This window comes from Mastigoproctus giganteus, chromosome 14, assembly GCF_048544385.1.
Source record: "Mastigoproctus giganteus isolate SK-2022 chromosome 14, ASM4854438v1, whole genome shotgun sequence".
In the NCBI taxonomy this organism is placed as follows: Eukaryota; Metazoa; Arthropoda; class Arachnida; order Uropygi; family Thelyphonidae; genus Mastigoproctus; species Mastigoproctus giganteus.
In genome coordinates this window covers 67,451,891-67,468,338 of record NC_143588.1, presented here as the reverse complement: position 1 = coordinate 67,468,338, position 16,448 = coordinate 67,451,891, and the positions used below count along the sequence as shown (strand labels likewise).

The 16,448-nt window shown below is 36.2% G+C and overlaps 1 protein-coding gene across 3 annotated transcripts in view; it reads right to left on the bottom strand.

Moving 5' to 3' along the window:
- Positions 1–16,448, bottom strand: part of LOC150075192 (centaurin-gamma-1A-like) — a 287,147-nt gene that overhangs the window by 151,337 nt on the left and 119,362 nt on the right. For all 3 annotated transcript variants that reach the window (XM_090389157.1, XM_090389158.1, XM_090389156.1), the window contains exon 4: positions 12,813–13,004. In XM_090389157.1, the coding sequence (XP_090245283.1) occupies positions 12,813–13,004 (192 nt within the window). The remainder of the gene's footprint in view (positions 1–12,812; positions 13,005–16,448) is intronic.

The window sequence follows — 16,448 nt, the reverse complement described above, 5'->3', positions numbered from 1 at the left end:
GTTCATCATTACTTTTGTTTTAGCCATATTCATCTTTAGTCCAAAATCCTTACTAACTGTGCATAACTGATTAAGATTTTCCTCTAATTCTTTGGGATCGTGGATTATAACCACAATGTCATCTGCAAATCGTAAATGGTTTAGGTACTCTCCATTCACATTGACTCCTTTCTGTGACCAGTCTAATCTTCTGAAAGCTTCCTCAAGGGCAGCAGTAAACAGCTTCAGAGATAGTGTCTCCTTGTCAAACTTCTTTCTCGATTTTAAATTTCCTACTGTCTTTGTCTAGTCTAATAAAGGAGGTAGCACTCTCATATATTTTCTTCAAAATCATAATATATGGGGTATCTATGCCTTGTCTTTCCAGTGCCCGAAACATTGCCTTATGCTGTATGGAGTCAAATGCCTTTTCATAATCCACAAATGCCAGGCATAATGGTGTTTTATATTCATTTGCTTTCTCCATTAGCTGTGATATTACGTGAAGGTGATCCATAGTTGAGAATCCTGTCCTAAAGCCAGCTTGCTCTTTCGGTTGATTCTCATCAAGTATTCTTTCTAATCTGTTAGTAATGACCCTTGTGAACAACTTGTAGATGTGGGATAACAAGCTAATTGGTTTATAATTTCCAATTTCTGATTTATCTCCTTTCTTATGCAGCAAAACTATGATTGCATTATTCCACTGCTTAGGCGTCACACCTTTTCTAATGCACTTTGTGAAGAGCCTTGCCAGTTTTTGTGTTATGTCTATTCCTCCCAATTTTAACAACTCTACAGTAACTTCATCTTCCCCCGGGGCTTTCCGATTATTCATTTTCTTCAGTGCATGTTCTACCTCATCAGGAAGAATATCGGGTATGTCGTATGTGTTGCTACTTTGCAATCCATCTTCCCCACTGCTGGTATCATTCCCTCGCTCCTTGTATAATTCTCTATAGTAGTCTTCTGCTATTTGAATTATGCCTTCTCTGCTATTTATAAGTACACCATTGCTATTCTTCAGTTTCAGTATCATTTGTCTTTCTGTATTACTGCTCATGGCTGCTGATTTAAATCCTTTGTTTTCCTTTAATGTTTGTTCTACTTTTCTTGTGTTAAATCTTCTTATGTCCTCTCTGAGTCTCTTTCTAATGGCTTTGCATAACTCAGTATACTCAATTTTCTCCCTGTCAGTGTTTTTCTTGCTCTTCATTTGTCGTCTTCGATTCATCATGACAAGTGTTTCTTGACAAATGTTTTCTTCTTTGGATTTCTGTTTCCCTATAGGTTTCTTGGGCTTTATCACTTTCAGAAAGTTGTAATATTCCTCGTCGATATCTTGGTCCTGAGCAGTCTGCAGAAGCTCAAACTTGTTCTTAAATTAGCATTAGCATTAGTAGAGGCATTTGATGCAAGAAAGCAAGCTTATGCAGCATCAGCCAAAAAAAAAAAAAAAAACCACTTCCACTTCACTCCTCTGTTCGTTCAAAATATCTGTCCAGCTGAGCCTTAAACTTATTTAGGCTATCAACTTCCACGACAAGGGATGGAAGTCTGTTCCACCAACCAACCACCCGCTGGCTAAAGGCAAATTTCCGCACGTCTATCCTACATCAAGTTCCAGTACATACTGCTTTTTCTCCTCCTCTGTTATCTCAAAGACCTTTGTATTATTTACTCGAGTCAGTTTTTTCCTTTCCTACATCTATATCAAGTGTACATCTTACCATTCTGTGATCACTTCCAACATTTATCTTATTCAGGACGGTAACATCATTCACAATATATCTTCTGTTAGTGAGGATGAAGTCGATTTCATTAGTTGTTAATCCATTTGGACTCTTCCATGTCCACTTTCTGTTCATCCTTTTCTTGAAAAAAGTGTTCATTACTGACAGTCCTTGAGATTCTGCAAATTCCACAAGTCTTTCACCTCTTTTATTTCTTTCACCAATTCCAAAATTTCCCATAGTTCCTCTTTCTGCACTGTTTTGCCTTTTTCCAACCTTAGCATTGAAGACCCCCATAATAATAGTGTAGTGGGTTTTCTGCTCATCTAGAAGACTCAATTTCAGTGTACATTTCTTCAACCTCTTCATCATCATGGCTCGATGTTGTTGCATAAATCATTATAATCTTTAGCTTGTACCTCTTAGAAATCTTGAGTATTAGTCTTGACACCCTTGGTGATGTACTTTTGAATTCCAAAATGTTGTTTTTAAAATCTTTATGGACCAGAAACCCAACTCCACCTTCACTCCTTTCACTGTTTCCACTGGTGTACAGCAGATTTCCACTTGATAAACTTATAAGTGATTCATTTCTTCTTCTTGTTTCAGCCAAACTGATGATATTCCAATTCACATTTTCTAATTCCTTTTCCAGCTCTAATATCCTGTCTTCACCGATGAGTGATCGTACATTATAACAGGCTAAGTTCAATTTCCGTGCATGGCAGCCTGGTCATACCCAGAGATTCTTAGCACCCTCTGCTTCCACTCTGATCCTCTCGCTGCCGTAAGAGGGAGAGTGAAAGCTGCTGGGGACTGAGGGCCATTTGTATTGTTGTGCTCTCATTGCTGGAGGGTTTGGTCTTTTCCTCTTCACGCTGACCAGGCGTCTTGAAGAGAACCACTCTACACGTTCGTTGCCACCTAAGTGACGTAACAGGGCTTACCATCGAGAAGTTGTGCATGAGTGGATTTTAGGGAGGCAGGCCAACCGGACTTCTCCTAAATCTTCTGTAATAGAGAGATATTGGATCCATCAGTGTTTTAGGCTGAGTGTCTGATAACACACAGGATACCTGTTCCCCTCTAAGCCCCCTGCCGAAATACCCTGCACTAAATCCCGGAATAAACAAATAGCATCACACTGTCCCAAGAATTGCCTCTTTGTCTATGTTTCTCGTATTGGGACTTCTAATAAATAAATGTATACTGATTGATCGAATGGTTTTATTTCTTTTTAATTCATTTATTATCCTTTAGATATAGGTGTGTTGCCACAATGCATTTTTCCTTATTTTGTAAATTTATTTAACTATTTGTATCATTAATTACTCTTTACTTTAATAATCATTCTTATTAAAGTCAATGTTAAACTTCAATTGCCAATTCTCAGCCCATCTACCTATCTTTTTAGCTACCTATTGATATCATTATTTATCCATTTATTTTAACCCCAGGGGCTCACATCTGGTGAGTATGGGCCTGGAAAACCCAGGGTCCTGAGCTGGATATCATCATTCTTCTCTTTCTTGGTGATTCCTTTATACTTCTCTTTCTCTCTCTCTCTCTCTCTCTCTCAGGGCGCCTCCGTAGCCAGGTGGGCAAGAGCAGCAGTGCATAGCACATGCTTCTTGATTAGACCAGGATTCAAGCCCGTGACCACCAAATACAGAGGATGCGGAAAGGTCAGGGAATGACCACCGCATATCCCCGGAGCAATATGGCCTTAATTGCTAATGCTCCTAAAAACCAAATAACGACAACTCTCTCTATCTCTCTCTCACGGTAATTTGGGATTTTTTTTTTTTTTTTTTTTTTTTTATGGTGCAGCATAAGCCTCAGGCTTCCCTGCACCATATGAATAATAATAATAAAAAAATATTAATTTATTACCATTTATATAACTACAGGCAGTTCCCGCTTTAAGAGATTTTGCTTTATGAGTTATTTTTTTCAAGTATCAACAAAATCGCAAATATGAGCATTAATTGCAATAAATAAATGCTAAACATTCATAAATACAGCATTTCAAACCACGCACGTAACTATACAATACAGTACTACTGTCTTCATTTGTTTGTTTGGGCAGATGAGAGTGTCTCACTGACTCACATAACATAAAGAAGTTACCATGAGTGGTTGTGTTGCTCTTCATTTTTGCTGTCTTTTCTTATTTCAAATTTATCCCCCTTATTAAGGGGGATAAATTTGAAGAGTGTTTGGAATAAACTCTGTCCTCAGTTTATTGATAACTTTGAAGGATTTCAAGAACAAGCAGAGATTGTATAAAACAAAACAGAAGCAGTCATTAATACTGCTAACCAATTGCAGCTTAAGGTTTCTACAACTGAAGTCACTGGTATGCTTCAAACACATGATGGAGAGCTCCTTGAAATGGCAAAATATGAAGAAGAAGATTTAACAGCTGAAACGTCTGTTTGTTCCTTCACTCTCAAGGGGCTTGTAGAAGATATTTAATAGAATGAAAAAGCAATTGAGATTTTTCGAGTCACAAGATTCAAATTTCGAGTACACTATAAAAGTTGCTACAGATTTAAAAAATGCTTATGCATACTATCATGAAATTTATAAAGAAAAGAGAAGACTGTCTTGGAAATAATTAAATTTTGAAGCATTTCTGAAAAGACGACTCCTTGTGCTTCCAAAAAGCCAACATATTAGAGTGTCTTATAATGGGGGATTTTAATTTCCCACAGATTGACTGGAATTTTTGGGTTGGTCACTCACAAACCAGCATGGCTTCTGTGGATTTATTGGATGATTGTTTTCTAGAGGAGCACATTCGGGAGGCAACTAGAGGGAGTAATACTCTTGATCTGATTATCAGTAGTGATTCTTCAGGCATTAAGGATCTGCAGATAAAGGAACCACTAGGTGGCAGTGATCACAGTGTGCTGAAGTGGGATTTACTCAAAGAGGAACTACCATCAAGGGTAAAGAGAAGGGTTTTTGCTTTCTTAAGGTGACTACGGTGGTCTGAGACAGTATTTAAATTCTATATGGTGGGACCAACTGAAGATGTTACCAACAGCAAATTCAAAATGGGAAGCATTCAAAGAATTAATCTTGGAAGCTACTAGGCTTTTCATACCAACAAAGAAATATTGTTCAAGATTTAGGCCTAAATGGATGTCAGATGAACTAATTAGACATGTGACAGAGAAGAAAAATGCATGGGATACATATAAAATAACAGGTGACACAGAAGCCTATGATAGATATAAGCTGGTCTGTAACCAAGTCACAAAGGAGGTGAGGCAGGCAAAGGCAGATTATGAGAAATCTTTGGCAAAGGATGCAATAAAAAAAACAGCAAAGGGTTCTTTATTAATGTAAACTCTAGAAGGAAGGGGATGAATCAGATTGGTCCTTTTGATATCGATGGTTCAACTGTTGATGATCCTTCTCAGGTAGCTAACAAACTAAATGAATATTCTGCATCTACATTCACACACAAATTCAGGGAGGGGAATGCCTGAGGTATATTAAACTCTGGCAGTAAGCTAGATAATCTTTTAATAACTGACAGTAAAGTGAAGGAGAAATTGTTGAAGATAAACATAAGAAAGGCACCTGGGGTGGATGGAATCTATCCAGTTATATTAAAGTAGGCAGCAAAGGAAGTAAGCAAACCCTTTGCCATAATTATGAGAGCTTCCCTGGACTCAGGGGAGGTGCCTATGGACTGGAGATGTGCAAATGTGACCCCAATCCACAAAGGAGGATCAAAGGGAGACACAGGTAATTACAGACCTGTTAGTTTAACTTCTGTTCCAGGGAAATTAATGGAGGCACTGGTTAAAGAAGCACTCCAGGATCATCTAGACTTCAGTTATAGCTCAGACACAGCATGGGATTGTTAAGGGGAAATCTTGTCTGACCAATTTGACTGGATACTATGATGTAGTCACAAAGGAACTGGATGCAAAGAATAACTTTGATATCATATATTTGGATCTTAGAAATGCTTTTGATACTGTTGCACATGGAAGACTGCTGCACAAATTGGAGTAGTGTGGCATTGGAGGCAAATTGCTGCTATGGATAAAGGGATGGTTGAGTGGGAGAAGACAGAGAGTGTAATCAATGGACACTGTTTTTCATGGACTAATGTTATTAGTAGAGTCCCTCAGGGTTCAGTGTTGGGTCCATTGTTGTTTTCCGTATTTATAAATGATATTGATGATGGTATATCAGGCTTAATGTCCAAGTTTGCAGACGATACGAAGGTTTGCAGGGTTGTTAATGACAGTACACTGCTGCAACAGGATCTAGAAAAGTTGAGCAGATGGGCTTAGAGGTGGCAAATGAAGTTTTGCGAATTGCAGTGTCTGGAGACTAGGCACCTACGAGGTGATCTGATTGAGATGTATAAGGCCTTGAATGTGTTGAGCAGGCTCAATGCTGATGGGATTCTTCTTCTTGCTCAGAATAATCGCCCGAGAGGGCGTAAATTCAAATTGAGGAAAGACAGTTGTAGGATAGATGTGTGGAAGTTTGCCTTTAGCCAGCGGGTGGCTGATTGCTGGAACAAACTTCCATCTGTCGTAGAAGTTGATAGCTTAAATAGATTCAAGGCAGAACTTCACAAACATTTGGAGCGAGTGGATGGGTGAAATAAGGGATATATATATATATTTTTTTTTTTTTTTTTTTTGCTGATGCTATATGAGCTTGCTTTCTTGCATCATGTGCCTTTGCTAATGCTAATGCTAATGAGTGATGAACCATCAACAAGTGTGAATTTAGTCGATGATGATGAAACAAATATTCTTTAACATTTGTATAACATAAATTTCTTAATAAAATTTCTCATAATAATTTCTTTATTATTATAATTTGCTTGATTTTAACAGTTCTTTTCATTTCTTTGGATAAATAAATCATTGTTTAAGCATAAACTATTGTTTTGTTGACCCTTATTTAGCATTACATCTATGGGAAATAAATTCCTGCTTTACGAGTGTGCGCTAGGAATGAATTAACTCGTAAAGTCGGTAACTACCTGTATTTATATTATCATCAGTTTAATATTTTTTCTTATCTTAGTTTGCTATTTAGCTCATATTTATTCTAGGCTAACTCATTTTATTTGCTTCTACCTATTATGAATGTCAACCCCCTAGAATTAGAATAAAAAAATTGATTGTATACTTGCATGTACACTAATGCTAGGAGAACAGTAAAGAAATTTGATGAATTTGAAGTACTGATCAAGTCATCAAATGCAGACATTGTGGGTTATTAGAGATGTGGTGTCACTCAGATATATGGGATTCAGAATTTGAATATGTGCTTCTTAACTAAGAGTATAGCACATCCCTTACACATTGTAAAGAAAGGATAGACGGGACAGGAGGAAGGGATGGGTTATGCTCTTAGTTAAGAAGCACATAAAATCAAAGGCAGTGCATCCAGTGGACATGGATGGTGAGTACAATGCTGAGTCAGTTTGGTGTGACATAAGCACTGGGAAAACAAAAATAAGAGTAGGAGGGTGTTATAAGCCTAATGATAAGAGGAGTATGACAAACAACTGTACAGACATATAGAGTGGGCCAGTAAATTAACATGTGTTATAATGGGAGACTAAGTTTCCAGATATTGACTGGACCCTATGGTTGGTCACTCACATAGTAGAAAGACTTTTGTAGAGGTACTGGATGATTGTTTCCTAAAGCAGCATGATTATCAGCAGTGATCCTTTGTGCATTAAGAATCTGCAGATAAAAAGACCCATGGTGGCAGTGATCACAGTGTACTGATGTAGGATTTACTTAAAGATGTAACTATCATCAAGGGAAAAGCTTTTGCTTTTGTAAAGATCATTACAATGGTCTCGGACAATTTTTAAATTCCATGCAGTACAATGAACTGGTGAAGTTAGCAATGGCAAATTCTAAATTGGAAGCATTCAAGGAATGAAATCATAGAAGCTACTAGGCTTTTTATACCAACTAAGAGATAATGATCGAGACAGACCTAAATGGAAGTCACACGAATCAATTAGACTTGTGGCAGAGAGGAAAAATGCATGGAATGCATATAAATTATCAGGTGATACACAGATGCCTACAGTGGATATAAACTAGTCAAGTCACAAAGGAGAGCAGGAAAGCTAAGCAGATTACAAGACATTTCTGGTAAAGAATGCAGAGAAAAGCATTAGAAACTTCTTTAATTATATAAACCCTAAAAGGAAGGGAATGAATCACATTGGTTCACAAGATATGAATGATTTAACTGTTGATGATCCTGTACAGGTTGCTGTCAAGCTGAATATGCCTACATTCACAAAAGGGGAATTCTTTAGGGATGGGGATGCCAGAAGTGTAAAAAATTCTAGCAGGAAGCTGAATAATTTTGTGATAACTGAAAGGAAGGTGGAGGATAAATTGATGAAGCTAAATGTAAAAAAGGCACCTGAGGTAGATGAAATCTGTACAATTATATTAAGGGAAGCAGTAGAAGAGGTAAGCAAACCTTTAGCCATGATTATGACAGCACCTTTGGATTCAGGAGCCTGGGTGCCTGGTGCCTGGGTGCACAAATGTGTCCTCAATTCATAAAGGGAAACATGGGAAATGTCCTCAATTCATAAAGGGAAACAGACCTGTTAGCTCGACCTCTGTTCCAGGGAAAATAAAGGAGTTGCTGGTTAAAGTTGTTGTTGTTATTTGGTTTTTTAGGAGCATTGCCAACTAAGGCCATATTACTCCGGGGATATGCGGTGGTCATTCCCTGACCTTTCTCTGCATCCTCCGTATTTGGTGGTCACGGGCTCGAACCCCGGTCTAATCAAGAAGCATGTGCTACGCACTGCTGCTCCTGCCCACCTGGCTACGGAGGAGCCCACCGGTTAAAGAATTAATGCAGGACCGTCTAGAGAGGTATGCAGTTATACTGGTCACAGTAACAAAGGAACTGGATGTAAAAAATAATTTTGATATCATTTACTTAGATTTCAGAAAAGCTTTGACCCTGTTGCACATAAAAGACTACTTTGCCAATAAGTATGCCAATAAGGGCAAGTTATTGCTATGGAAAAATGATTATTGAATGGGAGAATAGCAAGTAGTTATCAATGGGCACTGCTCTTCCTGGACTAATGTTAGTAGTGGAGTCTCCCAGGGTTCATTGTTGGACCCATTGTTTCTTCAATGATTGTTGTTTTCTATATTTATTAATGATATTCATGAAGGCATATCAGCAGTGGCATAGCCAGGGTAGGGTCAGCAGGTACATCATACTCCCGACGCCAAAATCTGATATTGTGGTGCATTTTTTGAAAGCAAATGGTACCTTTTTTTGTGAATTGCAATTGGTGCCTTTTTTTTGTGAATGTACCTGCTGACAAAAAATCCTGGCTACACCACTGCATATCAGGCTTAACAGGAGCATTCCTAGAGTATGTAGTTGTTTGTTATTTGGTTTTTAGGAGCATTAGCAACTAAGACCATATTGCTCCAGGGATATGCGGTGGTCATTCCCTGACCTTTCCGTATCCTCTGTATTTAGTGGTCACGGGCTCGAACCCTGGTCTAATCAAGAAGCATGTGCTACGCACTGCTGCTCCTGCCCACCTGGCTACGGAGGCGCCAGTAGGCCGTGCCTGGATGCAAATTGCAATTTGGTGGCCCCCTTTAAATTTTTTTTTTTTTTATATGTGTATGTAAGTTTCAGGTTTTCAAGCGCCCCTTGAACATTGGTGCCTGGGTGCAGTGCACCCCTTGTACCCTCAGGACAGCCAGCCCCCGAGGCTTAATTTCTAAGTTTGCAGATGATAATAAGGTCAAGATCTTGTTGCGGTATGCTACTGCAACAAGATCTTAACAAATTATGTAGATGGACTGAGCAGTATCAAGTGAAGATTAATATCAACAAATGCAAGGTATTTCATATGGGGAACAGTAATTCCAGGTAAATGCACCAAATGTATAGTACCACACTGAGTGGTGAAGAATGAACAGAGTTTTGGAGTAATTGTACAATCAGATATGAAGTTCTCTGAGTAGTGCAGAGAGGCTGTCAGGGCAGCTCATGGGGTTTTTTCAATGATCAGGCTACACCTTGGGTAATGCATACAGGTGTGGCTGCCTCATTTTAGGAAGGACGTGAATCTGCTGGAATGGGTGCAGAGAAGATCAATGAGATTAGTGAGAACAAAAGTGTAGTCTTTCCAGGAAAGGCTTCAGTTGTGCAATCTGCAATGCCTAGGTGCCTATAAGGAGACCTGAATGAGGTGTTTAATGCTTTGAATGGACTGAGTAAGTTGAATACTGATGTAATCATTCTTCTTGTTCAGACTATACAAGAAGGAGCATAAATTCAACAGCAGTTCAAGAATTTCTTGTGAAGCTCTCCATTAACATGATCCCCCACAGTCATAGAGAGCTTCACAAGAAATTCTTAACTCCTGCAAGTTAGGTTTTAGATGCATCAGCAACATTGGCCATATTATGCCATTGTGCATATGTAGTCTGTATGAATGTGTGTTCATGGGTTGATACTGCATGTTGTGTGGACTGAAAAGCAAGAAATAACTCACAGGGGATTCCTACTTCCTCAACCTGTGATCTGCTTATTACAGTCTCAATTGAAGAAAACTTTAAAAATTCATCCAGTGGAAAGAGGTCCAAACATAGACCTTGCCAATGACCAATTCTCTGTGAGTCATAAAATATGATAAACATGATCTTCACATTTCATCAAGGTTGTCTTACTTTTCTGTGCCTTGGAGAATGTGGTGTCTCCTATTGATGTGACTGGGCCTTTGTTTAAAGGTCTTAGCCATAGACTGATGACTTATCACCAGTAATAATGGAAGAAACAGAGTGGGAGTCAGTACTAGCAGTATGTTGATGAAGATCCTGACATGGAGAACTCACTGCACACTCTGTGATTGTTAGTGAGGAAGTGAAGCACAAACTTGGCTGAAATGTGATGCATTCCCAAATATTGTGCTAAAATTGATTGACATATCCCATAAAATGAACTAATTTCACCAGAAATTTCATAGATAGTTAAATGTTGATCATTCCTGATTAGTTCATGAACATAAGAAATTGAATGACTGGTTTTTGAAGTTGAAGGGTAGCCAGAGTGAGGATCACCTTAAATAGACAAGAGGCCCTCTTTAAACTTTCTAAACAACTGAAAAGTCTTCAAATAACACACACCAGCTGTTTTTAACATATCATTAATTTCTGTTGCACTTTTTTTGTGCAATTTGAAGCAAAATTTAATGCTCTATAAAATTATTCACTTTAAAATATGACAAAACACATAAAACACCTTCTATTCGATGTGTCATTTCAGATTGATTGCAGACAAATGGGTGATCGAATGAAAAAATATATTTTCATTCTTTCCAGTCTTTTGGATAAAATTCTCAGAATATCTGTTATATATTATTGTCATAAAATTTAAAGTATGTGTAAAAACTTAAAAATACATTATATGACTCTGTGGGGGTCACAAAAGGATACTGCCCAACAGTTCCACATTAAATCACATAAGTTAATACACTGATAAACCACAAATCACAAGGTCCTACTCATTTTTTCAGAAAAATAATTAGTCAATAATTTTGCTTACAAAATAGAAATTAAGTCAAAGGACAAACACCAGATGCTTTACTGCAACAAGAAAAAATCAGACTGCTATGAAACTTTAAACACAATTCAATGAGAAAGTTATGTTAGCAACTGCATAAGCTGGAAGTGCAAGGAACATCATAAGTACTTAATTTCCTTGTTGCTTCAATGGTTTGCACTAATAAACTAATTCTATTAATAAGCAACCAGCCATCATAGTGTCCTTGAAATATACCATGGTTCTCATATCAACTATGTTTGAATGCAGCAAACATTTTACTGACACCTCATAAATCTTCTTATGGGCCGAAAGCTTCAACCATTCATGGAATGCTATTTTTAATGCATAGCATAGTTACAAGGCAAAATGTTGTATACTGGTGTTGCTGCCATTTCTCCCCATTAATGGTTGCATTTAAAATAATAATAAAAAAAAAGGCATGGGCATTAATTCACAATATTAGGGCATCTGTACATCATAAAGAAAAGTATAAAATGACGTACAGTCATCTTTATATCATTTTACACTGATTTATTATCTTTTACATGATGAATTTTCCTTATTTGCATGAAGATGGCCTATGCATGTGTTTCTGAATATTTTATAGCCATTATCCCACTACAAACTAATTTAATATTCTTTCAAATTCCATTAATGTCCTTATTCATCAACAACTCATTTCTTATTTTCTCATATTATGTACATGAATATGGAAGGAAATAAATTGGATAAATTTACCTTCTATTTTAGTTATTGCTAAATACTTATTCTGCAGTCTGCTGAAATTTTCTGAACAACCTTACCAGCAACTTTTATTATAATAATTAAAAAAAAAAAAAAAGCAAACTAATAAATCACCAGATTTATTAACCATATCACTAATTATAAATAATATTTAGGTAATAGATTAATTACTGGCAAAACAGTAATGAAAAAAAAATGCTATTTCAAAATATTTGAAATGAAAGCACCTAAGTAAAGTTAAGAATCTATTTATTACTAACAGACTCTAAAAATCATACATTTCATGGTTGTTTTCACCTGTAACCTTGGTGTTATACCATCTCCACAACTACAGTTGTCAGTGTATACTAAACAAAGAAATTACAAGTGTAATAATAACAACAAGATTGCAATTGCTAATGAAGCAGATGAGAAATCTGCAAATCATGATATCTGGCCTCTATTAGGAACAGAGAGATTCTAAACTTTACACAGGTAAAGTGTGCTTTAATTTCAAGTATTTTGATCAAGATAACCTGTGAATGCTGTTTTCAAACATTATATTAATTTACTATTTGCAACCATTTTAAATAAAAAAAATATTCAAATTAAATCAATGCAAACAATCCCATTATCTTTAAATATTCTTGTGAATGTTCCTTTATTAAGAAGGAAAGTCAAATTCTATAGGGCATATACTACATAATTCCTTTTTATTTGAAGAAAAAATATATAAAATAAATATGATAACATAACTACCGGAAAGAGATTAGATCTTCTCCTGGTCTTCCTGGAAGTATTTGGTGTAGAACAAGGTGTTGATAAATCTTTGGTATTACCAAGAATGGAAGATGCAAGTACAATAGGATCAATTAAGAGGGACCTTTCAGATCTTGTTGGCTTTGCTTCACTGAGTACAGCAGCAATGAATTCAGTCCTATCTTTAGACTCCTGTAAATAAAAATATCCAATAAGCATTCTTGAATTATAAAATGAAACTGTATCATACACTATTTTAAATATTAATAGCAAAGAACATTTCTATGCACATTATTTTTGTTTAACATATTACATTACACTCTGGTTTCATCCTCGATTTGATATATTATCAGGTTCAAAAGAGATGGAGGAGTAATGCTCTTAAGTTAAGAAGAATATTAAATCTAAGGCAGTGCAGCCAATGGACTTGGGTGACAAGTACAATGTTGAGTCAGTTTGGTGTGATATAAGCACTGGGAAAACAAAATTGAGAGTAGGAGTGTGTTATAGGCCTAATAAATGTGATGAGTATATCAAACAGCTATAAGGGAAATAGAGTCAGCAAATCAAAATGTCTCATAATGGGGGATTTTAACTTTCCAGATGTTGATTGATGAGATGGGATGTTTGTGGGTTGGTCACACATACTAGCAAGACTTCTATGGATTTCTTTTGTGGATGACTGTTTCTACACCAGCAGGTTAGAGAGGCAACAAGGGAAGCAATACTCTTGATCTGGTTCTTCATGCATTAAGAATCTGCAGGTAAAAGACCCACTGGGTAGCAGTGACCACAGTGTACTAATACGGAATTTAATTAAAGATATAACCACTGTCAAGGGTAAAGGGAAAGGTTTTTCCTTTCGTAAGGGTGACTACAGAGGTCTGAGAGTTTTTAAATTGTGTGCAGTGGGACCAACTGATGATGTTACCAACAGCAAATTCTAAATGGGAAGTACTCAGGGAGGTAATCCAAAGAAACGACTAGGCTTTTCATACCAACAAAGAAATACTGTTCAAGGCTTAGACCTAAATTGATGTCAGATGAACTAATGAGACATGTGGCAGAGAAGAAAAGTGCATGGGATGCATATAAATTATCAGGTGACACAGAAGTCTATGGTAGATATAAATTAGTCTGTAAACAAGTCACAAAGGAGGTTACACAAGCTAAGGAAGATCATGAGAGAAGAGGTAATTTTATGAGAAGATATATGAGAAGGGTTAATTTTATGAGAAGGGTTAATTTTATGAGAAGGGTTAATTTTATGAGAAGATATATGAGAAGGGTTAATTTTATGAGTGGATATATACAATGCTGATACAAAATACCTTTGTACATCTGCTTCAGTAATGAAACATACTTACATTCGAATGGAATTGTTAACAAACAAAATGATTGCAATAATGAGAACTCCCACTGCATGGAAGATGCCCATTTACAAATTGCTGTTTGAACAGCCATTCGTGGATAAACAATTACAGGTTCATATGTTGTGATGAATCTTTTAATAATAACTGGTATCTGATTAAAATTTTGTTTCTAATAAAATGGTGCTCTCTCTCATTACCAGGGGGCGCCTCCGTAGCCAGGTGGGAAGGAGCAGCAGTGCGTACCACACGCTTCTTGATTAGATCGGGGTTCGAGCCCGTCACCACCAAATATGGAGGATGCGGAAAGGTCAGGGAATGACCACCGCATATTCCGGAGCAATATGGCCTTAGTTGCTAATGCTCCTAAAAACCAAACAACAACAACATTACCAGGGAAAGATGAACAGGATACTGAGCAGCTGAGTGAACCCTCTAATTCCTTTCTATGGGAATATTTGAAACAAACTGTTTAGCAAAGCAGATTTCGGACAATCAACTGAAAAGTAATATCACAAAAGGAAGAAAAATAACTGAGAAATATATATCACTTTACATGGGAATTTTAATTTTCCGGACATGGAACCATTTACTACAAATTATAACAATCCCACAAAAACCAAAACAGTCTGGATGTGCTAAAACAACTATAAGAAACATTACTGATCAATAATGATTAGAGTGACCAGATGCTGAATGGCCAAATCCATAAAAAGGATTTAGGCCTTAAGCCTAAATCTGAAACTATAAAAAATGGAACAGTGAGAATTTTGCCATGTTTAGGCAATATTTGCTCTAAAAATGAAAAATAAATATTTAGAGGATAGAGAGTTCAGTTTTATATATATCATGAAAAATAGTTACATTAATATATTAAACCAATAATTAAGCAGTATTGTACTAAAATAAATCAGGAGCCAAAAGTTTTAATCTTTTGAAGATTTTATTTTGGAAATTTGTATGATATCTTCTTGTCCTAATCACATTATAAAAATATTTACACATTAAATTTTTGTTAAATTTACATAACACAATGGAATTAATGAACTTTATATCCTGATACTTTTATTCATCCAACCAATGAATATTTCTGAAAATATTCTTTCAACATTTCCATTATGTGCTGGAATGACAAACAAAAAGCCACATAATTTAACTTCTGAAATCTATTCTAAAAATACAAACTTAAAAAAAAAAAAAAAAAACATCAACACTGTAATCTATAATGCCAGCCATTGTCCTTTTTCAGCTCTTATGAACTTTCAGCAAAGAAAAACTGACTAAATAATAACATTGTCAAATGACAATTTTAAATTCTATACCAGTAATATTTTTACACATATTTTGTACTTCCTCCCAAAGCAGTGTATATTTTAAAAGCATCCATTCCATAAACTTTTATTTACTGAAGGGGTCAGTCCATTTTTTCTAGGTATTTACAAGTAGTAGTAGTCAGGGGCAGGCCATCCCAAGGGTGCAAGGAGTGCACTGCACCCAGGCGCCAAAGTTCAAGGGGCACCTGAAACTTATATACACGTATGAAGAAAATTTTAAATTGGGTGCCACATACCCTAGGAATGCCCCTGGTGGTAGTAGTAGTAATAATAATAGAGGCATGTGATGCAAGAAAGCATGTGTATGAGCTTATGCAGCATCAACCAAAATAAATTACATATCAAACATTTCATCTTCAAATGATTTCAGTTCTTCACACTGAATATTGTGAATAAGTAAAATTTTGCAAGCCCATTTTTCATTTGTTCATTTACTTTGCAAGCAATGGAGAAATTTTTTTCTTCAATGCATTTAAGCATTTCAATTGTCTGATGTATACAACTCCTATTTATGCAATTTTAGCATTTCCTTATTGAAGGTATGCTTAGTAACACATAACATGGAAGCAAGCTTTATTTAATAGTGATTCAAAAAAAAAATTACAATAAATTTCAGCAGATTTTCTTTTTTTCAAGAAAAAAAACAATTCCTTCAATACTGCAAAAATGTTTAATAATTGATTGATTGGTGGTTTATGGTTAAACCAACAAGTTTTTGAATGCATCAATAACATGTTATAGTTGCATCACTTAAAAAACTAAATGGAGTTTGGCAAACTAGTTATGAAAATAACATCTCCTCCTTGAGCTAGATCAAATGAGAACAGGGCCCAGAACGAATGCTAAAATGTCATTCTGGTTTGTCATATGGATTGGTAATGTCACATATATGCATTAGCTGCCTTCTGCACTTATTATCCTAATGAACATTT